General features: G+C 27.5%; 3 protein-coding genes across 19 annotated transcripts in view; 1 reads left to right on the forward strand and 2 right to left on the reverse strand.

Moving 5' to 3' along the window:
* LOC130672189 (protein hu-li tai shao) overlaps positions 1–11,625 on the reverse strand; it is a 52,957-nt gene extending 41,332 nt beyond the window's left edge. For 12 of the 15 annotated variants that reach the window (XM_057476588.1, XM_057476587.1, XM_057476585.1 and 9 more), the window contains exon 1: positions 10,080–10,205. In XM_057476588.1, the coding sequence (XP_057332571.1) occupies positions 10,080–10,190 (111 nt within the window). In that variant the 5' untranslated portion in view covers positions 10,191–10,205. Of the gene's footprint in view, positions 1–8,674; positions 8,963–10,079; positions 10,206–10,966; positions 11,283–11,353 lie in introns of those variants that run through there. The other 3 variants (XM_057476577.1, XM_057476578.1, XM_057476574.1) reach the window with 3 other exon arrangements.
* Positions 11,626–13,572: 1,947 nt separating this feature from the next.
* LOC130672190 (short/branched chain specific acyl-CoA dehydrogenase, mitochondrial) lies at positions 13,573–18,611 on the forward strand. The gene is made up of 8 exons (XM_057476589.1): positions 13,573–13,921; positions 14,275–14,389; positions 14,599–14,699; positions 15,333–15,539; positions 15,607–15,777; positions 15,970–16,278; positions 16,490–16,625; positions 18,316–18,611. The coding sequence occupies exons 1-8, from the start codon at positions 13,892–13,894 to the stop codon at positions 18,489–18,491; spliced, it is 1,245 nt and encodes a 414-aa protein (XP_057332572.1). The 5' UTR covers positions 13,573–13,891; the 3' UTR covers positions 18,492–18,611.
* LOC130672191 (protein FMC1 homolog) lies at positions 18,574–22,402 on the reverse strand. Of its 3 annotated transcripts, XM_057476590.1 has the most exons (3): positions 22,229–22,402; positions 21,364–22,090; positions 18,860–18,999 (listed from the first exon to the last, which is right to left on the reverse strand). In XM_057476590.1, exons 1-2 carry the CDS (start codon positions 22,351–22,353, stop codon positions 21,385–21,387), a joined length of 831 nt encoding a protein of 276 aa, XP_057332573.1. In that variant the 5' UTR covers positions 22,354–22,402; the 3' UTR covers positions 18,860–18,999; positions 21,364–21,384. The 3 variants fall into 3 exon arrangements, with proteins under 3 accessions (XP_057332574.1, XP_057332575.1, XP_057332573.1); XM_057476591.1 differs by lacking the exon at positions 21,364–22,090 and having other exon boundaries at positions 18,574–18,999; positions 22,229–22,364; XM_057476592.1 differs by lacking the exon at positions 22,229–22,402 and having other exon boundaries at positions 18,574–18,999; positions 21,364–21,502.
* Between the last annotated feature and the right edge of the window lie 4,763 nt (positions 22,403–27,165).

Below are 27,165 nucleotides of genomic sequence, written 5' to 3' on the forward strand. Positions count from 1 at the left end.
TACTATCATGCAGAAATAAATTCGCATTGAAAATGTCTAGACAGTTTAATCGATCGACTTATTCAATGCACTTACAATTCTAAATACTTATCATCGTACATACGTATCATTACATTGGGTGTAAGTGAACGTTGTAATTTAAAGTAATTATTCAAATAAACATTTGAATCCCATATAAAAAAAAAAAAAAAAAAAAAAAAAAATAGATTACAGTTTAATGTCTTTTCAGAAATCGAAAACTGTTTTTTTTTTTGTTTTAAATGTCCGCGACGTAAAAGTAAACAGTGGATCGTTTTCTTTTTTATCATTTACTGGGTAAAGTATCTGAGCAGTTAATTGGAACGTGAACCCATAACATCTGAGACTCTTAAGAGAAATGAAAAAACTTCTACTCACTCATATAAAGAGAGCAATATAAATATATATACAAGAGTAAGCATCGGTATATATAACATAAAGAGTACCGATCGATACTTTCCGACTCGTTGCGGTTAGAAATCCGTTATTTTATGTTCCTCTTCAGTTCTCATCGATTTTCTCTTGTCAGATACTTTTTTTTTATCAATAAAAACTTTTGTAATTAATAAATTCCTTTATAAAATATAATTACAAGCATAAAAAAATTATATATATATGAATTTTTTAAATCCATTAGTCTTAGACTGAAAAATTCGAATCATAATCGAAACAAAGGGGTTCCATTTTGAAGTTAATCAGAAAATTGTTGCAACCCCCCTCCCCCTTCTTTTCAAAATAAAAAATTTCAATATAAAGTCTGGCTCTGATTTCAAGTTTCAAATTTGAATATCAAGTTATTTGAATATTCGCGTCGACAACTGATTAATTTGGGGTTCAAAATTATTCATACAAAATTTTGTTCATTATACAGAAAAAAAAATTGTTTTAATCCGCAAAACTAAATAAATACTCGTGTAAAAAAAATATTCATAATCGTGAACTAACTTTTGAATTGCGCAGAAAAAAATGAACTATAGAAATTGAGAACGACAAGTAATATAATGATAAAGTGATCAGTAGGACCAGGATTTTTGCTTTTATTTACAAATAACAATTAATAATTAGTGGTGTCAAATTTTGGAATTACAGTGGCAATATTAGCTGTATAGAAAAATTTTTCAAATAAAAGTTGTAGAAAATTTTATTTTCTAGAGAAAATGTCTCTTATGATTTTTTTATACGACCAATATTTTCACCGTAATTTCAAAATTAAGATTTTCATAATTAACAAAAATTTGAATTCATTATGAATCTCAATTTTGGAATTGCGGCGAAAATAATGGTCGTATAAAAAAATCATAAGAGACATCTTCTCTAGAAAATAAAATTTCCTACAACATTTGTTTGAAAAGTTTTTTTATAAGGTCAATATTTTTGCCGTAATATTAAACATTTGAACCATTCATTTCGAAGTTAAGGCATAAGTCTTGTCCCTAGTAATCAGTAAAAATTATCATTCTAAATAGTAATTTTTTCGTTTATGATTAAAACGTGAATAATTACAGGATAAGTATGAAAATTTATTGTCGATGCAAGAAAAATTATTTGAACTTTAAAAATCGTAACTGAACTTAGAAAATTGACGACACGTATTATAAAATTTATTATTTGGAATGTTAAAATTTCCCATATTGACACCCGGGTTTCGGGTTACAATTTCAAACACTTATTTTTAAAGTTTATTTTTTCCGTGTGATATTTTTTGAAACTTTGAAAATATTGAAGAGTAAAAATAATTTTCAACTAAGTATTTTTTAAGAACTTTTTTCTTAACGTTTTAAGCAAAAATAATTTTACTTTTCAAAAACGAGGACTGCATATCGAAAATTTTTCTACTTTCGAATTTTTTTAGATAAAAAATAATCAATATAAATTTCAAAATTGTCTCAAATTTTGAAATTCAGTCATTAATTTTTTTGGAATAATTTTGGAACCAACTTTTTTTTACATGAGTTGATATTTTAATATCAAGATATTATTGAGCGGGAAATAAATTTCATAAATGAGGGAATGGTCACCCCAAAATATATATACATAAAATCAATAATTATATCAACTATAGACGACTCACACCAAAATTTCTATAAAATATAATGTATTAATCACAACACACTTGAAGAAATATAAATAAAAGCTAAACTCGCTCGCGATACGTCATCTAGAGGATTACATTTAAAACCTCGAACAATGACCTCCTTTATACACTCATAATAATAATTATACACTTCAATTACTACCAATTCGCGCAATTATCTATTGATCACCGATAAATAAAAATATATAGAGTATTTAATTAATTTATAATAATTAACTACTATAAATATAAATATAAAGTATTGATTAATATTGGAAATTAATGTTATTCAAGGGGTCTTTGAACGACTTTATCAGAAAATAAGGGGATGTCTTCATTTCCTGTGGTACTTATCATCAAGAATTTATGTATCAATGGAGTCATTCAAGTCACAAAAATTTATTACTATTATATACTTTTTTTCTATTTATTTTTTATCTCATAAATTACATTATTTTTTTTTTTTGTAATTGTTATTTATATTTAATTCAACTAAATTTTATGCATGAGCTTCAAAATACTTAACAAAAAAATTACAACTTTTACTTTTAATGTCAATTAAAAATTTTTTTTTTAACTTTCATAAATTTATTAATTGAAAATTTAAAAATTCAGACTTTACTTTATCTATTTTATTAAGAGAATAAGGAAAATTTTGTTCCCGCCATATCTATATGATAGAGTTAGTTAATGTTATTGAAATTGGTATCATTAGATAGGTCTTGACTTGAATTTGTGCCTTTTCATAGTTTAAACTCTTTTTAATTACCAAGTATTGAGATAAATAGATTTATCTATATCATTTGAATTACATTTAAATTACGCGGGAAAAAAGACGATCGTCTTTATTTTCTGTACATAAATTAATACTTTAATTATTCTGTCACTAAATATGACTGAATGTCACTGAATATATAGCTATATTATTTCTATCGCGTTACTTATTCCAAAATGACAGATTTTTTTACTCCCTTTTGGTTTTAGGAAGCTTCTCAAAGCCAAAAAAGTGTGGATAGAAAAAAAAAGGATTCATTGACACAAAAAATCTTTACTCGCCTAAAGAAAATTTTTGCTTATCCCAATAAATTTTTTGCATTGTGAATTGAAAACAAAAATTTATTTAAAACTAGAAAAAATTAGTTGGTGCAAGAAATTATTTCTTGACCAAAAAAATCTTTTCTCGCCCCAAGACAATTTTTGTATTTAATTGATAATGCATAAAATTTCTTGGTGCAAATTAAAATTTTGTTGCAGCAAGAAATCCTTTTTTTCTGCGTATTTTATAAATAGTAGTGATATTTAGGCAGTCACGTAGTGCAGGTTGCTCGTTTTTCTTAATTAATAAAGTTTTGTTAATATAATTTAAAATTTTAATTAAATGTTCCAATTAAAGGATAAATAAATAAATATAAACGTATATAATAATACTGAGTAATGTAAATTTATTGGGTTTATCACTCAAGTCTTACATTACCTCGTACCATGCAATTTGACTCGGCAACTGGACGATTATTACATTACAACCGATAAAAGAAAAAAAAAATTATCTAAAAGACTTACGGATGCTCGCATTTCTATATATAGAATTAGCTATCGATATCGCGATTTTGTTTCATATTGTACAGGTTTCGAAGTCAAATATCATATATTGTTATACTACTGTACTACACCATGTGAATATGATAATATCGAAGTAGCAAAGCCGCGGATCATAATAATGTTACATATTTTTATATACATTTTAAATGTATACTATACGACTACGGTTGTCGATCGTATTAATTAAACTAGTCAATGATAAAAGCAAATGCAATTGCTTTCAATTTTATCTGGACCATGAAATGTGTTGGCGTAACTTCAAAACCGTCTTTTGAACACCCGCTAGATCATCTATTTAATCGTGCTATTTTTTTTTATGGTAATTCATCTTTCAGAGATTATAGAACCGTCTAGCTCTAACATTTAAACCCGACTCTACATATGTTGAGTTTATTAATAGACGTGCGCTAGACTTTAAATTTTTTTTTTGAATATTTTTCATTTTTCAAATTGCTTTGGTTTTATTTCTGCATGTAGTCAATTATTAATTAAAATATATATATAAATAAATATAAAGAGAGAGAGAAGAATTTCTTGACGCAAAAAAAATTTTTCTCAGGGCTAGAAAAAATTTCTTGGCACAAGAAAATTTTTTGTTTTCAATTCATGATTCAAAAATTTTTTTGAACAAATGAACATTTTCTTAGTGCGAGTAAAAATTTTCTGCACCAAGAAATTTTTTTCTTTCTGTAAATAAATAAATATATGTATGATACTGAAGTCAGCCGACGTCTAATAATTTTTTGATTTTTTTTTAAGCAAGAAATTATGAAAAAAAAAATATTTAAAAAAATTGCACTTATAGACTTTTAAATTTTCTATATGTGCATATTTTTAGTTTTTTTTTTTCTTCAAATTTAATTGTTGAAAAAAAATCAAAAAATTTTTAATTGTCTGCTAACTTCATGTATGTTTTTTGTGTTACATATATTATATATTAGTGGTCGTAAACTCTTGATCAACAAATATCTCTCGATAGTGAGGAGAGTAGGTCACGTTCAGAGTAAAGTATTAATAGGACACTTGTGATACAATCCATCTATTTACTATATAATTTTAAAAATGTATTTATATCATGTATTATATGAAATATTTATTTTTGAATTTAAAAATTTATAAATAATAATTAATACTCAATAATTATTTGTTTCTTTTTTGTGATAAACTTTTTAAAAAGTATGAAGTAATACATTATTTTTAAACTCGCTTGACAATTCTTTAAGTGTATGACGTAAGTTAATAATTGAATATTTAAAGTATTATTTTAAAATATTTTTTCATTTATATTTTAATTTTTTAAAAAAATAAAATACATAATTCACAGCAAAAAAAAATTGTCTATAGATTAATTTTACAGGCAATAATTTTTTTTCATTGCGAAATTATCTTTAGAAGTTAAGAAAATTTTCTTAGATTTTAAAAATAAAATAAACGAGTCAAGTTAAAAATTTTTATTTAAAATTTAAAAAAATAATTCATATTTTGATTTTCAATTTAAAAAATTGTAACAAAAGTGTAAAATTATTTTAAAAAAAGACAAAAGTTTCATTTAAAACTCTTGTCTCGACTAGATTTGTGCTAATTGGCTCAACAGTGTGGTTTATAACGGTATTTTTCAAAACCGTTCGCATCATCAGTTTGTGAAGAAAAGAAAAAAAAATAAATCAGTAATAAAAAAACAAAAGAACAAAACAACAATGAAGCATACAATAAATTTAAAGTAAAACTATTCTACCTTCTACCTTTAAAATAATAATAAATTTGCATGACAATTTTATCGCCTATATATTTTAAAAATAATCCATAGTAGCATAAATAAATAATTGTTAAATGTATAATTAATTTAAGTTCCCGGTTTACACTAACAGTTTTTGTTACAAAGAAGTTGACGGCAGTTGGACGACGATAAAATACCCGGAAATACAATCGAGTACCGTAGCAAGGTGAATGCACCTTGACAGTAAAAAAATATAAACTTTAAAAGTGTGAGTAAGACGAAAAAAATATTCTAAAAAATCTCAATGAACGTATTTTAAAATTATTCACTTCTCGCGCGTAAACTTTTAAATTTTACACATGTAACCGCTACTTTTACGCAATTATTCAGTACAATCAGGAAGTTGAGACTCGCATACGCAAAATATTTTTAACAAAAGGAAAAAAAATCTCATTATTCAAATTTTTTTATTGTGACTGAAAACTTGTGTTTTAATGATTATTTTTAGCTGCATTTATTTTAATTGAAGGTTAAATTAAATTATGCACTGTAATTATTTAATGAAACTAAATTTTTTTATTATTATTATCATAGTTATTATTATTATTATTATTATTACTGATGTTATTATTATTAATCATGGAGACCACAGATTTTTGAAACCGAAATTCCCTGACTTTTTCAGGTATTCCAATAAAATAATTAAAAAATTTCCTGACCATAAGTAGTGATATTAAATAATTGGAAATATTTATTTAATTCAAAATAAAATGGTACGAGTCAGTTCAATAAATAATCAATAATTGCCGTTAAATGAAACTTTATTTTATTATTTGTCAATGTTCATACGTTTTTTTTATTTATTAAATGAATTATTTTTTATTTTTTATTTTAAATCTGTGTTTTTATATAACTTACTCTATAATAAAATATAAATGAACTTTTCATTTTCACTATAATAAATTTCATAAATAAGAACGTTTTATAGAATATCAATAAAATATTAATCAAGTACGCGAATAATAAATATAGTGAAACTTATTAGTTCAATACTTGTGTATACTTTTAATGTTTTTGGTTTTTTAACTTGTCAATGTGGATGTGGTTAATAGCTGAAGATCCTGACGATTGGTTTCTACTAAGACTTTTTTTTTCTAACAGCCTTTTAAATTCAAACTGCTTCATTTTTTCGCTATTGGAATAAATTTCTACTAATTTTTTTTCAAGATGATTTTACAATCTTATTCGCGCCCGCCACTTTTTGAACAGTTTCGACAGAAAAAAAAATTTATCGGATTTTTTCAGTCAAAAGAAAAGAAAGTTAAAATTTTTCCAGCTTTGTGATGGAATTCCCTGACTTTTCCCTGATTTTTCCAGTATATTTATAATTCCCTGACATTTACAGGTTTTCCAGAAATGTGGCCACCATGTTAATATTATTACTGTTATTATTAAAAAAAATATAATAATAATAATTTTAATAAAGTCCTAGGGGAGTCATGGTCGAATATTCTTGTCGACAAATTAGAAGGGAGCAATAATAATAACGGATGCACTTGGTGTGCACTCGGACGAGGTCACGCACACATCACACAATACATACAAATGTAATATATATACAAATGTATGTAGAGGTAGTAAAATCTCCCCCACTTATATATTTTTCAGATGTTACTACCTGTTTCTTATGCAATCAAACTATTGATGCATTTAAAAAACTATTCGTTATTTAATTTATATTTTTACTCAATTGATTATCTAGTTCACCATTTACTACTTGATAAAAAATATAAAAAAACAAACTTATTTTTAATTACTCAATTGATGTTAATGAAATCCTTATTCATGAGTAATTAAACTAACAATTAATTTTTTTAAGTTAAAAATAAAAAGTTTGAATGTTAATGACATGGTAAGTTAATAGAAAATGATAATAGTTAATTACTTTATTTGTTAATTAAGTATTTTTGATATATAATAACAAGGTAATGTATCAATTCTTATCTTTTTTAATTGAATATTGTTCATTGTTTTACAAATTTTTTTATCAGTCATCAAGACTATTTTTTTTTTTTAAAGATAATTACAATTTATAAGTTTTTAGTATTTTTTAATTAGCACTTAAATTTTATTGCTAGTAAATAAAAAAAAATTTCAAGTGACGTTTAAAAATTTAACTAAAAATTAATAAAAGAATTTTCAATTATTTTTGTTTTAAATAAAAATCTTTTTTTTTTAATTTTTTCTGCTGACGTCAAAAAATTTCTTTTGAATAAATAAATTATTTTACTAGTAAATAAAAAACAGTTTCAAGTGACGTTTAAAAAAAATTAATGAAACTGAAGTTACCCGACGTCTAATAATTTTTTGATTTTTTTTTTAAACAATAAATTCAAAAAAAAAAATATTTGAAAAAATTGCACCTACAGTTTTTTTAATTTTCTACATGTGCATTTTTTTTTTTTGCATTTGATTTGTTGAAAAAAAAATCTGAAAATTATTGTCTGTTAACTAGGATAATAAAAATTAACAATAGAATTTTCAATTAATTAATTAATTTTTTTTTAAAAATCAAAATAAAATTTGATTTTATAAAATTTTTACTGCTGACGTTAAAAAATTTTTCTAAAATAAATAAATTATCTTTAGTAAAAAAAAGGAAAATAATAATAATAATAATAAATAAAATAAGTAAATAATAAAATAAAAAGTAATTATTGATAAAATTTTATAGACATTCGTCACCGAGTGTAAATTGTTAAGTCAACGTTGCCCGCTGGCTCGCGTCCTGATGATGTCACGTTTAAACATAGAGATTATCCTACACACCGATATAACGAGGCGTCGTCTTAATGTTCTTACATATATTATATACTAACATACATCCCGTAATATATGTAAACTATAAAATATACCAGCATATATATACTAAATACTACAGACTAACACTTCAGTAACAAGTCAAAATTATCACACTACTGATCTCTAACAAAATTATAACTAAATAAAATAATACTCATAAATTATTTCAAAATATCCAGACTGTAAACAAAAGTCTCAACAAACAAAAACAAAAATTAACTACAGACAATTGCACCAATAATTTTACGGCTATTGCATTCTAATTTTCGATACACACGACTTAGTACAAATCATCGAAGATTCAAAAATAAATTTCAAATTTCTATACTCATTTTCTAAAAATCAAGGCCGTATTATTTTTAAAACTTTTAGTTATATATATTTAAATATTTTTTAAATCTCACCATGAACAAGTAGTTAATTCCTAGACACTTACACTAATTTAAAATTTGTAACAAAAACTTAATCCACAAGCACTGAATTTTTGAATTATTTTAAACTAAATCACATTTTACGCGGGCGATTTTTTTTTTTTGAATTTTTAGATAGAAATAATGGTAGTAAATACAATATTTATCGTAGATATAGATATTTATAGATAAATAAATATATATGTAGGAGATAATGTGCTCCGAAGACGCTTTACTTTGAAACACGCCCGTCAGTCGTCTGGTCTTTTGTCGTTCTCGATCGTCTCTTCAAGTTTGTCAGTAGTAGGGGAAGCCCCTCTTCGTACTATTCTTTTTTTGTGAGTATTTATGATGGTGTTGTAAGTTCAGGGTACACTTACACTTACTCTATAAATCTCACATATATATATATATTGGTAAATGTACACTGATACTGATACAAACAATTGGCCAATAGTAGGCGTAAAGTCATCCCTCAAAAAGTTATTCCATCTTGAGATTATAATCAGCAAATAAGATTTTTATATTTTATGTATTATAATATATATAGTTTTTAATATTTGTAATAATATTGTTATATATATTTGTTGATTTATTAAAATTTTATGTCATAAAAACAGAAAATCTATTTTTAAATTTAAAAAAAAAATGAATGATTTTAAAATCAGAATTAATTATAATTTTTAATTAATTGGGTTCAAATATTTAATAATTCATTTAAAATTAAAATTTTTAATTTTTTAATTTCGCTCAATTATTTGACGAGAAAAAAAAAAGTCTACAGTTGACGACTAATAATTTTTGAATTCTTGTCAAAATGACAAATTACAAACAAAAAAAATATTTCAAAAAATTATACATAAAATTTTTTAAATTTCCTACATGTGCATTTTTTTTTTTTTTTTTTTTTTCTCAATTGATTTGTCGAAAAAAAAATCCAAAAATTAATTGTCTACTGACTTTAGGAATGATACTTAAGTTAGCTGACGTCTAATCATTTGTACATTTTTTTAAAAACGACAAATTATAAAAAAAAATATTCAAAAAAATTGCACTTGTAGTTTTTCAAATTTTCGACATGTGCATTTTTTTAGTTTTTTTTTTTCTCAATTGATATGTCGAAAAAAAACCCAAAAATTAATTGTCTACTGACTTCAGGAATGGTACTAAGGTTAGCTGACGTCTCATAATTTTTTGATTTTAATCAAAACGTCAAATTAAAAAAAAATATTTCAAAAAAATGCACCTGTAATTTTTTAAATTTCCTACATGTGCATTTTTCCAGTTTTTTTTTTTCGCAATTGATTTATTGAAAAGGAAAATCTAAAAATTAATTGTCTACTAACTTCAGGACCATGAAAAAAAAAAATATTTATAATGAAAAATAAATATCCCCAACCTGTAACATTAAAACACGTGTTATTGTGCACTTGGCACTTGTATCAGTTCGTATTGAAAAGAAAATCCAGCAGACAACTAAACCGTCCAATTCAAAAGAATTTAAATCCATAAATTTACAATAGAAACTCCCCGACTAGACTCCATACCTAGACCCAGTCCCTAACCAAAAAGTTGATAAAAAATCGTCCAATAAAAAAACTTGTTGCCTATCAAGACAATCCGTCATTAAAAGCTTATCCATGGTTGAATTTAGTTCCATCCATCCACTGACCGACTAACACAAGAATGTATAATCATTTCCGTGAAAGCCCATTTATAAATAACTAAACATTAATCTCCAGCTATTCATCTCAAAACTCTTCAGAAAACCCACCAACCAACCAACCATCTAACCACCAAAAAAAAATAAATAAATAAATAAATAAATAAATACCAAAATATATCAACACTGACCAATAAATAAATTATCAAGTGTTTAAATAATTCAAAAATTATTTTAATTATCAAAACTCCAGGGCCGTAATCTGGATCCCGAGGGCGGCAAATGGCGGCTGCCAAAAATTATAACCCGAGTTTATTAATTATTTAAATAAATAATTTTTAAAATCCATACCTACTACTGATAATAATCAAATAAATAAAAAATATATACAAAATTGTATAATAAAACATAAATATAAATACATATATATATATGTATCAAAAGTGACACACCCCTCACTCTCTCCTCTCTCTTTTGTCTCTCAATTATCACAAATTTAAACCCAACTATAAATTTATTGTACCAACAATTAAAATATAAACTTTACGCGCATTTATTTAAATGCTGGTAAATATAAATGTTGAGTAAAAAAAATTAGAGGAAATTAAAATAAAGTCACTCACCTGTCAAGAGACACCGGTTAACTTTTATTTTTTTTTTTTAAAAAAACCACTAACGCAACTTGCTAGTACACCAAACACCGTTTGACTGCTACGCTGATGTTGTTCACTCCACTGGTTCACTTGGTTGTTTAATTTTATTTCACTAGATCCTAACTCACGTATATGTATAATATACTATCGGATATATATATGTAGTATATAGTAAGTGAAGTAATGTAACGAACGAATGAAATAAAGGAATATCGGTGGAGCTGTCGTCGTTCCTTCCGGCGGACTCCTTCCCACTACTGAATTACCACTGGCACTAATACTAAAACTGACATTAATTATTTATTTAAATTTATATTTTGTAATTAATTTTTAATGGCGATTTATTATCTAACTTACCTATTATATTTATTTATTTATTTGTATGAAATAAATTACCAGGTTAAACATAATCCACATTGCCAAGGAAACGTGATTTTATTTTTATGGACGACGAAAACAATCGATCGATTCCGGCGTGCGTTTACTGATGCGCAGAATTTATGCGCAGGTTTAGAATTTTGTTGTATTTCTTGAGGATTTTTTATTTAATTTTTTGGATTTTGTTGGGGTACTTTTTGATTGATAGAGAGCAATTAAGTTTTAATTATTTTAATTAATTATTTATTGCGGTAATTAAGAAGTTCACGACACGAGTGCGAGATTTTAAGTGCGCGTGCGCGAGCCGAAAGAGTCGATGAGCGATTGGCTGATTTTTTTATCGAGTTTCATTGGCCAGAGAAAGTTTAGAATTGGCGGGAAAATTTGAATTTGAATTTAAGTCGCAGAGTCGACAAGAGATGGAGTTACTTGGGCTGTTTTATTTTTGTAATTAATTTTGTTTAATAAATTAATGAAAATTTAAACAACCGCGGGCATAAACTGAGTGCCGGGAAAATTATTTAATTTAAAAATAAGAGGGAAATTTTTGAATTTAAAAAAAATGATAAATCTGATTAATTAAATAAATAAATTAAAAATAAAAATTTTTAGTGAACATTTTTATTTCCTGTTAATTAAAAATTTATTAGACTAATAATTAACAAGAGAAATTTAATTAATGACAATTATTAAGTTTTAAAAAATATATTAATTTTTTTTGACGGGAAAAAAGCGTCGATATATTTTATATTGGAAACATTTGTATTAAGACAGGTTTGTATTTTTTAAAATCACAGTAATTCATAAATTTACTCTATTGAATATAAATATATGGAATTTTTTATTTTTTTAAATTGATGATGATTGACATGAGTGATAGGAATAAATTATTGCTTCAGAGAAATTTATATTAAGTTGCTATCGCATTTTATTATGACATATGAAATATATACTGACCCATCCTCCGAAAACGTTTATCTGAACAAAGAATATGTACAAATGCTTATTTGTTCTTTGATAAAACCGTCGGTTTTTTTTTTATCCAATATTCGCGTGATTAATAATCAATAAATTTATCGCGCTTTTTTTTTAGAGATTTTGAAACTCCGATTTTTTTTATGCTAATTTGAATTTTTATGTGAGTTTATCTAAGAGCTGAAAGATTTGAGCGAATTTTAATTTTTTTTTTTTACTTTTAGTAACACGTGACCTTGTAGAAACATCAATTGAGCTGATTAGCTTTTCAAATTAAAATTCTGGCTAAATTATCAAAGATAAGAAAAAATTGAAGAGATATAATTTTGTAGAAAATTTAATGCTCTACAAAAAAGTATTCTTGTAATTTTTTCATAAATCTAATAGTATAGATGCTAGAGAGATTATAAGTTTACTTCAGATTTTAATCAAATCATTAAATTTTTCAAAACGAGCTTCCGATCAAAATTCTGATTCAACGATCAAAGATACGAAAAAAATTTATTAAAAAAATTTTGTAGGAAATTCAATGCGCTACAAAAAAGTATTCTTTCAATTTTTGCATAAATCTAATAGTTTAGATGCTAGAAAGATTTAAAGTTTATTTCAGATTCGAATCAAATAACTTCATTTTTCAAAGCGAGCTTCCGATCAAAATTTTGACTCAACTATCAAAGATACAAAAAATTTTTATTGAAATAATTTTGTGAGAAATTTAATGCACTACAAAAAAGTCAGAACAAATTTTTATGTAAATCCAATAGTTTAGACTCTAGCTTCCCATCTTTTAAAAAAACCAACCGACAAAAAAATTTAATTACTCATCAATAAATTCCGCGTCACTAATTTTTTCAACCAAACCAAAAAAACATATTTCCAGACACATCAGTCATACCTTGCATCGTTTTAAATTTATCCCCATCGTTCATTAATCCTTGAATCAATTTATCATTAAATAAACATAAGAAAAAAAATTCAAAATTCCACACTTTGATAAACTTAAATTTGAAAATAAAATAATTATGCATAAATATTTATCTAATATCTCAAATGGGCAAAGTGCAACAAATAGATAAATAGAATTAGAAGTACAATAAATTTTAAAATAATTGTGATATAAAACAAGTCAGCATTTGATAAGCAATTGCGCTGTGATAAGCCACCAGTTTGTTGTAGAGTTTAATGTAATAAAATATCTTATATATATAATATAATTGATGAATTGTGAGTAGTTAATTTATATTCGCCCGACCAACCAGCCAAGTATCTCAAGATACTTGCTTCAATTTTTTTAAACTCCTCTTTTTATTATTTCTTTTTTTTTTTTTTATTATATAACAACCAGTTTGGTTGCCCTCGTCGATCAGTCCCACTCCGGTACTCACTCAATATTATTTTATTTGATATTATATTATTTATTAGTCTACTTTGTCACAGCATACGATTCGCACATATTTTCATCCAATCGATCTCGTCATTCTTCATTAAATTTTTTTTTCATTCAAATTATTTTTATTTTCTTTTATAATTTAACTCCCAATAATGAACGTTCTTAAAACACTTTTGAGAAAAGTAAGTACTTTTTTTTCTTTTATTATTCGTTATTTGAAATTTACTGTAAGAAATTTTCGGAGTGAACGCGAATTAAATCCGGAGTTAATTCGGAGCAGATGACTGCGTATTTATTTAATTCTCTTGAGGTAAAATTCGCTCTGGAGTTTACATCAATTTTTAAAAAATCCAGATCACTAGAGAAATAAACTCTGGAATTACTCCGTATTCGAAGTGATATTTTTTAAACTCTGGAACTCCGAGCGAATTTGAATTTTAATAAAATCCGAAATTATTCCGAATTAACTCCTGATTTTTTTGCAGTGTAAAATTTTTTAAAATTATTAATTAATAATTAAATTTTAAAAATTTAGACTCCACAAAAATGGATAAAAAAAAGAAAATTTCATGTAACTGCATCAGTATTAAATTATACACCAGGACCTTTGACCCAATTTACTGAGGACGAAATAATGATGAAAGAAACTGGTATATTTTAATTATTATTTATATTTATAGATGATATATTAGATATTTTAAGTAGAGAATATTAATTATAATAGATATATATTTAATTGAGTACAAGGACATCACTATGTCCTTGTTAGTAATTATTAGCTGAGAATAAGAATTTAAATTATAAGTTTTTAATTTTTTAAAAAATGAATTTTAATTTTTAAATTTCAAATTTTTTTTAGTTGCCAAGTTAGCTAAGGAACAAATTGGACCATTGGTCAAAAAAATGGAAAAAGAAGGAAAAATAGACGATGGTGTTTTAAAACAATTGTTTGAAAACGGAGTAAGATTTTAATTTACTTAAAATAATTAGTTTTTTATTTAAAAAGTTACGTTGCTTGCGAAAGTTTGAAATATACTGATAAAAATTAATATTTTGATTAATTGGTCGTTTAAATTCATTGGCAATATTTACTTAATTTATTAAAGTTCAATGAATTTTTTTTAACGATAGTGAATTCTGGTAACTGATTTTTTTTAAATTATCAAAAATTTATCTCGTAAATTTAAAATTCAAAAAAATTTACTCGGCTTTTAAATTTTAATTTTATAGAAATTAAAACAGCGTTGAATCCTTTTTGAATTTAAAAGACTGGGCGCCACTGGGCTGAGATTCGGTTTTGTTCAAAAATCGAAGTTTTTAAAAATCAATGATCGGAATTTTGATTTTTTCTACAGTAAGCAAAAAGAAAATTTGAATTTTGAAACCCTCGTAGACGGGATTTGATAAAATTTAATAATTAATTACTGATTTTTTTTTTAAATTTAAAATGGCGCCCATGTAAAATCCTTTTCTTTGCGGAAAAAAATTAATACAAAATTTGAATTCATCATACGGCTGATAAATTAAGTAACTTTGGAATTAATACGAAGTAACTCATTAACATTTAATTATTAATTATTATTAATTTTACAGTTAATGGGACTAGAAATATCAACAGATTACGGCGGCAGTAGTTGTAATTTTATGACAACAATTTTAGCTGTTGAAGAATTGGCTAAAGTTGATGGTGCAGTAGCCGCACTTGTTGACATTCATAACACATTAGTTAATTCATTAATTATAAAAGTTGCATCTGAAGAACAAAAAGCTAAATATCTACCAAAATTAGCCCAAGAATTCGTAAGTTACTTTCATAAATTTTTTAAAAATTATTTGCAAAATAATTAAATTTATTTAATTTTTAAAGCCCGGAAGTTTTTGTCTGACCGAACCAGGAGCTGGCTCAGATGCGTTTTCATTAAAAACAGAAGCAAAAAAAGATGGGGATCATTATATTATTAATGGGACAAAGATGTGGATATCAAACTCCGATATCGCTGGTGTATTTATAGTTTTTGCGAATGCAAATCCATCGAATGTAAGTTTAGTAAATAATAAACAAGATTAATTAGCGCGCGAAATAAAAAAATATTTATTATCTTATCTTTTAAAGAAAATTCATATGTGAAAATTAAAGGCCAGATAAATAAATTAGCGTTATTATCTTTACACATAAATTTAAAAACGATAAACAATATTTATAATAACAATTATTATTATTATTTATTAGGGTTATCGCGGGATTACGACATTTTTTGTAGACAGAGACATGCCTGGAGTATCCGTAGGAAAACCTGAAGATAAATTGGGAATAAAAGCATCGGGAACGTGTATGGTGCACTTTGAAAATGTGCGCGTGCCTGCGACGAATATTTTAGGACAATTTGGGCATGGATATAAATACGCAGCGGGTTTTTTAAATGAAGGCCGCATTGGTATCGGCGCTCAGATGATTGGTATCGCTCAAGGATGTCTTGATGCAACGATTCCGTACACTCTTGAACGTAAACAGTTTGGAAGTGATATTTTTTCATTCCAAGTAATTAATTTTATTAGTTATTATTTTTATTAATTACTCTGTAAAAAAATAGGGAGTGAATTCGGAGTGATCATGGATTTTATTTAAATCCAAATTCACTTTCCCTTGGAGTCCAAATCTCTTTAGGAGTGAATCGGACTCTGGATTTAATCTGCGTTCACACCGCAAATTTTTTGCATAAAATATTAATTTTTTTTGTTAATTTCCGCAGTCGATGCAACATCAAATCGCGCAGGTGGCAACAGATTTAGAAGCTGCAAGATTATTAGTTTATAATGCCGCAAGAATGGTCGAAGCTAAGCAAGATTTTGTCAAAGAAGCAGCGATGGCTAAACTTGTTGCTTCAGGTATTGATATATTTTTCATTTCACCATCGAAACTTAAGGTTTCAGTGTTTCTACAGCCAGTAGATAGAAGATAATTTCAGTCCAATGCCGCGAATTAATATCAGCGAACGCGTAAATGGAGAATGCCATCAGTTAGCGGGAGAAAAATTTGTGTTTCGTTCCTTGGGAAGAAACAAATAATTTTCCTGTCCGCTGACTGAAGGCTTTCGTAATTTAAACTCTGATATGTCATTTATTTAATAGTAGCTTCAGACCATTAATTTTATTTACGTAAATGACAGTTCTAACTGTGATTGAGTTTTATAAAAATTGGTGTCAATAATAAATGAATCGTTTATTTGAGAAACCCCATAAATCAAGAAAACAAAATTTTTCAGGAAACACAAAAAACATTTTTTTGGAAAAACTTGACATTAAAATAATAAATAAAAAATTTAATACAATAATGTTAGCGTCTCTGGAAAAGATTCCAACAAGAAAAATTTAACTTTTTAACTGAAACTACTTAAAAAAATTATTTAAAGTTGATTGACTTAGCCCTGATTGAACAACTGAATTCGACCGAATTAAAAATTTTAATTCTGTGATATTCTGTCGAATTCTGCAAAAAAAAAATTGAACTGAATTGAAAATTTGAATTTGAATGAAACAGAATAAAACCGATTTAAAAATTTCAAATTCGTTTTAATTCGGATTCAGAACCAGAAATTGAAGAATTATTTTCGAATTAATCAGAATTAAAACGAATAGAACTATTTAAATTCGTTTTAATTTGGACAAATTCTAGTTTTCCTGCTGAATTAGACAGAATTCATTTTTAAGTTAGGTACCGAGTTAACAGAATTTATCTGAACTAAATAGAATTAAAAATTTAATTCTGTTTAATTCGATCGAATTCAGTTGTTTAATCAGGGAGGGGGTTTCTCAACCAAACGGAAAAAAAGTTATAAAATCATTGTTTTTTAAAATGTTTCCACTCAAATCATTTATTACACTGATAAAATGAAGTATTAAATATGTATTTGAACTCTGGAACTCAGAAATTACAAAAAATTATAATTAATTTAAACATTTTAATTAGTCATATAACAGTCAACGATAAAATAACATTTGAAATTAATTTCCCAAAAAAGCGCGAATTTTAAATAAAAAAAAAAAAAAATTATTTCTGTAAAACTAAAACTGCATATGTTTATTTGAGTCATTGACTTGGGGTTTCTCAATTAAATGAAATTGCTGTCACCCCATTAATTTTTTTTAAACGCTGATTTGATGCATATTTTGATTGATTTCTATGGAGGGACATCCAAAGAACCAAAAAATGCAAAAAACCCAATTTCGTAAAAAACATGACTTATGGGGTTTCTCAAATAAACGATTCAAAAAGTATTTATAGTTTCTGCTTAATTATAAATTGCAAACTACAATTTAATAGTTGATGACACCATTGGTCTTAAATTAACTTGTTCCTGACTGGCTTCTGATGAAACTTTAAGTTCCAGTGCTGGTAATCATGAAAAACTGGTGTGTAACTCAGGATGAAAGACGATTTCCACCTGCGGGTGATGTCAGCCAACTTCACCCTGGTCTGAAATCGTTTTGTTTCATCCCAAGTCACTCAGTATTTTATTTAATTATTTATTTAAGGACTCGTTAGATTGCAATAATAAAATAATAATATTTTTTTTAGAAACCGCACTGAGAGTAACGGCAAAATGTATAGATTTTATGGGCGGTGTTGGATTCACAACAGATTTTCCACAAGAAAAATATTTCCGTGACTGTAAAATCGGTACTATTTACGAAGGAACAAGTAATATGCAATTATCAACAATTGCTAAGCAAATACGTAAAATGTATTCATAGAAAATATCCAGATACTGATACTGATATTAAAATAATAAATTATATCACCGATTAAATGAATTGTCATACTTAATAAAATAAATATTTTTTACGCTCAAAAATTTATTAAAAATTTACAAACGTAATTATCTTTTTTACATACTATCATTATGTAATAAAACTATTAGCTTGAATAAGTGTTATTTGTATAAATTACTTTGGATCGTGAGGAAGTTTGAAGCCGACCAGATCAGCGGTTTCGCGAACGCTGCGCTCGCCGGCACCAGAGTACTGACTGTTCAATTCATTGTAAGATCTCAGCGAGCTTAGATAGCAATTGTAAGTTTTAGCCAGATGCTGCAATTCCTCTCGAGCTTTGCAAAGTGTTTCGGAAGTTTCTTGGTGTTCTCTAGCTTGTGCCATAACATAACGCACGACAATGTTGTCCCTTATTTTATTTTCACTCGCTGTTTTACGTATTTCACTTAATAGCGACCGGATTAGTTTTAAATTTGAGTTCATTTTTTATCTGCAACGAAAATAAATTAAATATAGTTCATAATTACTATAATTATTTTAATGAGGTCATTGTATTTTTTTTATCGCAATATTTTCATGAAAAATGAGGACATTAATAAATTACTCTTGTTAGAAAATACGATTAAATTAATTAATACTAATTACTATTGTTTTTTAAAATTTAAGTCGCATTAACATCTGGTCATAAATGACCACAATAATTTGAATGAAATTACAAAGTAAATTTTATTAAACAATTTAAGGTTTTTAATGATGCGATAACTTTTTGCATTTTTTCTTATTAATTAGAAAGTTGGAAAATATTTTCTAAGTCCAATTTTTTCTGGGCATTCGACGAAAAATTGGAAGCTGATATGGATACGTTGCATTTGGGAAATTTAATAATTGGGACAATGATACGAGATGATTTTGTGCGAAGTTGTGGTATGAGTAAATTTTTTATTTCAGGGTGGCCACAAAGAAATGATTTCAAAATTCCCTGATATTTCTCGGTTTTCCAGTAAGGTTTTCACATTTTTCCCTGATTTAGAAATTTTATTCGTATCATTTAGATATTCAAAGTTTTTAGTATATTTTCATTTTTAATAATTAAATTTGATAATTAAATCATGCGAGAAACCAGAAAAAAAGGCAATAAAATAAATTAATATTGCCTAGATTTGATTATTCGATGTTAAAAATGTATAAGTTAAAATATTTAATAAGAAATTTTATGATTTAAATGAATTCAAAATACACTGGTTACAAAAATTAAAGGATATTAAACAAATTTCAAATTTTTTGGTAATTTTCAACAGTTTGTAACTCGAAGGAAAATGGTCGTACAATAAAAACAAAAAGTCAAACTGTAGCTTCAAGTGTCTAGTTTTCTGACCTGGGTTTTAAAATTTTTTTATTACGCACGGTTCCGGAGCAATCAAAAATCAATCATAATTATCAAAAAAAATTTATTGAAGCTCGAAGACCGTTTTTAAGACGAGCAAAAATTTGGTAAATTTATTTTTTGATAGTTTTCTTAGGATTACTCTGGAACCGCACATAATAAAAAATTTAGAGACCAGATCAAAAAACTAGACACTTGGAGCTACAATTTGCCTTTTTTGTTTTTATCGTATGACCATTTTCTTTCGAGTTACAATCTGTTGAAAATCACTTTAAAATTTGAACTTTTTTTAACATCCCTTAATTTTTATAACTAGTGTATTATTGAAAATTTTTTTAATTTTGAACTGTAACAATTTAATTCGCGGATACTTTTCGAAATTCCCTGACATTTCCCTGATATTTCCCGGTTGCATTAAATTCCCTGATCATTCCCGGTTCGTGGCCACCCTGAAATTGGTGTTTTTCCTAAGTAAAAAATCGGGAGTAAGTTCGGAGTGATTACGGATTTTACTTATTTCCAAATTTACTCGGAATTCCGGAGTAAAAAAAAATCACTCCCCATACCAAATAAATACGGAGTTTGTTTTTTAACGGAGTAATTCGGATTTTATTTAAATTCAAATTCACTCCACCACTCAGAGTTCCGGAGTAAAAAAAAGATGACTCCGCATACGAAGTAAATAGGGAATTCGTATATTTTGAGATTTCGAAATAATCTGGATTTTATTGGAATCCGCATTCTCTCCGATTTGGAGTTTATTTTAAAATAAACTCCCCTTCAATTTTTTACAGAGTATGGAGGTTAATAATCATCAGGGTACGGAAGTCTGTGCGCAACAATAAAAATAAAAGAAAAAAATTGTTGTGAAAATAATATGTCAATAAAACTATCAGCAAGACAATTAGTAAGACCATCAGCAAGACAGTTGACTTGCTCGTCTTACACGCAGAGAAATTTTTAGTAAAAATTATCCAAAAAATGTGATACTATGAGGACATGTGGAAAATATCTAAATTTTTCCTATGCACATTGTAAAATATACTGCTCGATAGCATGTAAATGAAGTGCAATTTCCACTAACAACATAGAAACAATTTAGTTATTGGCTAGATGTCCTTACAGTACTAAACATTATGGGTAATTTTTACTCAAAAATTATCTGCGTGTACTGACGGTCTTGCTCGTTGTCTTGCTGGTGGTCTTGCTAGTTGTCTTGTTGACATATTTTTTTCACAACCTCAATTTCGACATTCTTTTATGGTATTCGATATTTGAACATATATTTTAATTTAATTCACGTGAATTTGCTCGCGTCGTCATCTTGATATAAAAAAATTTGTGCAAATTCTTTTCTTTTATCCTTATCGTTGAGCACAAACTTCTGTACCCTGATAATCATGAACAATTAAAAATCGTATTTTCTACAGATAAAATATATATTTATTAAATGAAATAAAATAAATTTACCGCTGAAAAAAAATAATAGTTTTAATGTCCAGCTGCAGGATTTTCATCAAACCGATAATTTTCGCTGTATATAGGTACCCAAAAATCATCAGGTACATCAGTTAGTCGTGAATTTTTAAAAACATGTATCGAGGTAGAGTTAAATGCATCGGCCATACAATATTGATCGGTATTAGACAGCTTAAGAGAAATTTCATCAACACAAACCGAAACTTTCTCAATCAGTTCACTGGCAATTTGGTAATGATTAGCAATCCCACGATTACGGGGCCCATTGCCCAAATCATTTTTTATCGATTCAAAACTATTCGTGAAAAAAATACAATTGTTAAGATTTAAACCCCAATTAGCATTAACGCAATTAGCTATCAATCCTTTATACACGTGGGGCATGTAAAATAATGTCAGTGTGTCATTGTTAACTTTTCTCTGGGCATGTTCATTTACAGGAATAATCGATAGTCCAAGAAGTTCGAGTACTTCTATCTCTTCAGGATAAAATACTGGGTCGTATAAATAAACTGGACACTGATATCGTGACTTAATTGTTAATAATGCCGCTAATTGATGCTTCGAAGAACGAGATTGTGAAAAATTACCCAAACCATAGCAAACTATTTCTTGTATTGGATCACGGTCTAATATCGATAGTGATTTCGATAAACAATCGAACAATATTTGACGGTATGGTGATTTACGCAGGACTATTACGGCATCGAGCATTGAGCTGAAAAATAAATTATTTAAAAACTAATTTTACTAAATCTAGACTGAGGTGATTGGAGGTTAGACGTGGGCATGGTGTTGATCAATAAATTACCAGTTATCGTTTACATTTAAATATATGTGTGGATTTTATACATACCGCAGAAGATGCTCGGTATTTATTTCAGGCGGGTACAGAATTACACCAAGTGGCAGAGGAATTACTTGACGATTACGTTGAGATCTACGTCTTCTGACAACTTGAAATTCGTCTAGTCCGGGCATGTTTTTTTTTTTTAAGGAATGTATATGGTATGTAATGTATTTTTTTTTCTTTTTGCTAGTTTACCAGCTGGCCTGAAAGCGCTCCCGTGCAGCCAGTGATGGTACTACAGTTTTTTTTGTTGCATTTGACGCGGATTGTTCTTCTAATTCAAAATATTCAGGGGATATTTCTACTTATTGTTTCGTGTTTTTTTTTTAATATTTTAAATATTTCTGTCATATTTTGACGTACGATTTTTACTTTTTCTCTAAAATTTATAATAATTTATTTTTCGAATATTTAAATTTACCGCGTGGTGAGAATAATTAATAAATTATTGATGAATACAAAAAATTTCGATGACAGTAAAGTTAGCAAACATTTAAAAATTTTTGGATTTCTTTTAACAAAAAAATAAATATTAAAAAAAATATTTTGAAAAATCGCACGTATAGTTTATGAAATTTCCAATATCTGCATTTTTTTTCATTATTTATCTGTTAAAAAAATTTTTTTTAATTTCAAATGTCGGCGAATACTCATCTATACTCAAAATTTCTTTACTCAAGCACAAAGACGACATCTATACTCAGTGACGACTATATTTAATGACAACTGTACTCCACTAAATTTTTGTAAACATCTCATCTATATTATGTTTACTCAAAGTCCTCTATATTCAAAGACATCTTTACTCAATATCCACAGATTGAAAAGATTGTCAATAATGAAGTAATTCATAGATAAGACTATTCGAAAAGTCGATAACAAAGAAAATCAAAAAAGTATTTAAATATTAAATAAAGAAAAATTAATTTTTGAAATAAAAGTAAAATGTTTTTATCATTCTTACTTTGAAAACGATATAAAAAAAAATTTAACAAGAGCGTTTTTGGTAAGCTTTTGATTTAATTATAATTAATTAGTGATTTATAATTTCTCATGATGTATTGGTCTGAAATAAATGAAAAAAAAAAATTATTAAACGAAAAAACTATTTCATAAATACATGTAACCTAAAACCATTTGGTCTGGGCGATACTTGCTCATGTAACCTGGAACCATTTATGAGACTTATAAGTCTCAGGTTATAAATTAATTTGGTTTAGTATTTATTTTTAATTTTAACAATTATCATTTTTTTCTTTTATGTATTAAATGTATAAGACGATTAAGGATTTATAAGAAAATACTTTGGAGATCAGTTTAGAATAATAGATTTTGAAAAGAGATTCAAAACTGACAGAGTTATTGATAATTTTTATAATGGTACCAATTTTATAGTGACTTCGCTATTTTATTCCAAAGTACCAATATTTCAAAAATAATGGTAAAGTTGTAGGTCTCCCCCATTTGAAATTGACTAAAAAATACATTTCTGTGAGTCACCCCGTGAGAATCACCTACTTTTTGGCATGAATATTATCTTAAACTCGACAACACATAAAACTCAAATTTCCATAGTGATTTCGCGATTTTATTCCAAAGTACCAATATTTCAAAAATAATGGTAAAGTTGTAGGTCTCCCCCATTTGAAATTGACTAAAAACTACATTTCTGTGAGTCACCCCGTGAGAATCACCTACTTTTTGGCATGAATATTATCTTAAACTCGACAACACATAAAACTCGAATTTCCATAGCGATTTCGCGATTTTATTCCAATGTACCAATATTTCAAAAATAATGGTAAAGTTGTAGGTCTCCCCCATTTGAAATTGACTAAAAACTACATTTCTGTGAGTCACCCCGTGAGAATCACCTACTTTTTGGCATGAATATTATCTTAAACTCGACAACACATAAAACTCAAATTTCCATAGTGATTTCGCGATTTTATTCCAAAGTACCAATATTTCAAAAATAATGGTAAAGTTGTAGGTCTCCCCCATTTAAAATTGACTAAAAACTACATTTCTGTGAGTCACCCCGTGAGAATCACCTACTTTTTGGCATGAATATTATCTTAAACTCGACAACACATAAAACTCAAATTTCCATAGTGATTTCGCGATTTTATTCCAAAGTACCAATATTTCAAAAATAATGGTAAAGTTGTAGGTCTCCCCCATTTGAAATTGACTAAAAACTACATTTCTGTGAGTCACCCCGTGAGAATCACCTACTTTTTGGCATGAATATTATCTTAAACTCGACAACACATAAAACTCGAATTTCCATAGCGATTTCGCGATTTTATTCCAATGTACCAAGATTTCAAAAATAATGGTAAAGTTGTAGGTCTCCCCCATTTGAAATTGACTGAAAAATACATTTCTGTGAGTCACCCCGTGAGAATCACCTACTTTGTGGCATGAATATTATCTTAAACTCGACAACACATAAAACTCGAATTTCCATAGCGATTTCGCGATTTTCTTCCAATGTACCAAGATTTCAAAAATAATGGTAAAGTTGTAGGTCTCCCCCATTTGAAATTGACTAAAAAATACATTTCTGTGAGTCACCCCGTGAGAATCACCTACTTTGTGGCATGAATATTATTTTAAACTCGACAACACATGAAACTCGAATTTCCAGAGTGATGTCGCGATTTTATTCCAAAGTACCAAGATTTCGAAAATAATGGTAAAGTTGTAGGTCTTCCCCATTTGAAATTGACTAAGAAATACATTTCTGTGAGTCACCCCGTGAGAATCACCTACTTTGTGGCATGAATATTATCTTAAACTCGACAACACATAAAACTCGAATTTCCATAGCGATTTCGCGATTCTATTCCAATGTACCAAGATTTCAAAAATAATGGTAAAGTTGTAGGTCTCCCCCATTTGAAATTGACTAAAAACTACATTTCTGTGAGTCACCCCGTGAGAATCACCTACTTTGTGGCATGAATATTATCTTAAACTCGACAACACATAAAACTCGAATTTCCATAGTGATTTCGCGATTTTATTCCAAAGTACCAATATTTCAAAAATAATGGTAAAGTTGTAGGTCTCCCCCATTTGAAATTGACTAAAAACTACATTTCTGTGAGTCACCCCGTGAGAATCACCTACTTTTTGGCATGAATATTATCTTAAACTCGACAACACATAAAACTCGAATTTCCATAGCGATTTCGCGATTTTATTCCAATGTACCAATATTTCAAAAATAATGGTAAAGTTGTAGGTCTCCCCCATTTGAAATTGACTAAAAAATACATTTCTGTGAGTCACCCCGTGAGAATCACCTACTTTGTGGCATGAATATTATTTTAAACTCGACAACACATGAAACTCGAATTTCCAGAGTGATGTCGCGATTTTATTCCAAAGTACCAAGATTTCGAAAATAATGGTAAAGTTGTAGGTCTTCCCCATTTGAAATTGACTAAGAAATACATTTCTGTGAGTCACCCCGTGAGAATCACCTACTTTGTGGCATGAATATTATCTTAAACTCGACAACACATAAAACTCGAATTTCCATAGCGATTTCGCGATTCTATTCCAATGTACCAAGATTTCAAAAATAATGGTAAAGTTGTAGGTCTCCCCCATTTGAAATTGACTAAAAACTACATTTCTGTGAGTCACCCCGTGAGAATCACCTACTTTGTGGCATGAATATTATCTTAAACTCGACAACACATAAAACTCAAATTTCCATAGTGATTTCGCGATTTTATTCCAAAGTACCAATATTTCAAAAATAATGGTAAAGTTGTAGGTCTCCCCCATTTGAAATTGACTAAAAACTACATTTCTGTGAGTCACCCCGTGAGAATCACCTACTTTTTGGCATGAATATTATCTTAAACTCGACAACACATAAAACTCGAATTTCCATAGCGATTTCGCGATTTTATTCCAATGTACCAATATTTCAAAAATAATGGTAAAGTTGTAGGTCTCCCCCATTTGAAATTGACTAAAAACTACATTTCTGTGAGTCACCCCGTGAGAATCACCTACTTTTTGGCATGAATATTATCTTAAACTCGACAACACATAAAACTCGAATTTCCATAGCGATTTCGCGATTTTATTCCAATGTACCAATATTTCAAAAATAATGGTAAAGTTGTAGGTCTCCCCCATTTGAAATTGACTGAAAAATACATTTCTGTGAGTCACCCCGTGAGAATCACCTATTTTTTGGCATGAATATTATCTTAAACTCGACAACACATAAAACTCAAATTTCCATAGCGATTTCGCGATTTTATTCCAATGTACCAATATTTCAAAAATAATGGTAAAGTTGTAGGTCTCCCCCATTTGAAATTGACTAAAAACTACATTTCTGTGAGTCACCCCGTGAGAATCACCTACTTTGTGGCATGAATATTATCTTAAACTCGACAACACATAAAACTCGAATTTCCATAGCGATTTCGCGATTTTATTCCAATGTACCAAGATTTTAAAAATAATGGTAAAGTTGTAGGTCTCCCCCATTTGAAATTGACTAAAAACTACATTTCTGTGAGTCACCCCGTGAGAATCACCTACTTTGTGGCATGAATATTATCTTAAACTCGACAACACATAAAACTCGAATTTCCATAGTGATTTCGCGATTTCATTCCAAAGTACCAATATTTCAAAAATAATGGTAAAGTTGTAGGTCTCCCCCATTTAAAATTGACTAAAAACTACATTTCTGTGAGTCACCCCGTGAGAATCACCTACTTTTTGGCATGAATATTATCTTAAACTCGACAACACATAAAACTCAAATTTCCATAGTGATTTCGCGATTTTATTCCAAAGTACCAATATTTCAAAAATAATGGTAAAGTTGTAGGTCTCCCCCATTTGAAATTGACTAAAAACTACACTTCTGTGAGTCACCCCGTGAGAATCACCTACTTTGT

The sequence above is a fragment of the Microplitis mediator genome, chromosome 7 (genome assembly GCF_029852145.1).
Source record: "Microplitis mediator isolate UGA2020A chromosome 7, iyMicMedi2.1, whole genome shotgun sequence".
Taxonomy (NCBI): domain Eukaryota; kingdom Metazoa; phylum Arthropoda; class Insecta; order Hymenoptera; family Braconidae; genus Microplitis; species Microplitis mediator.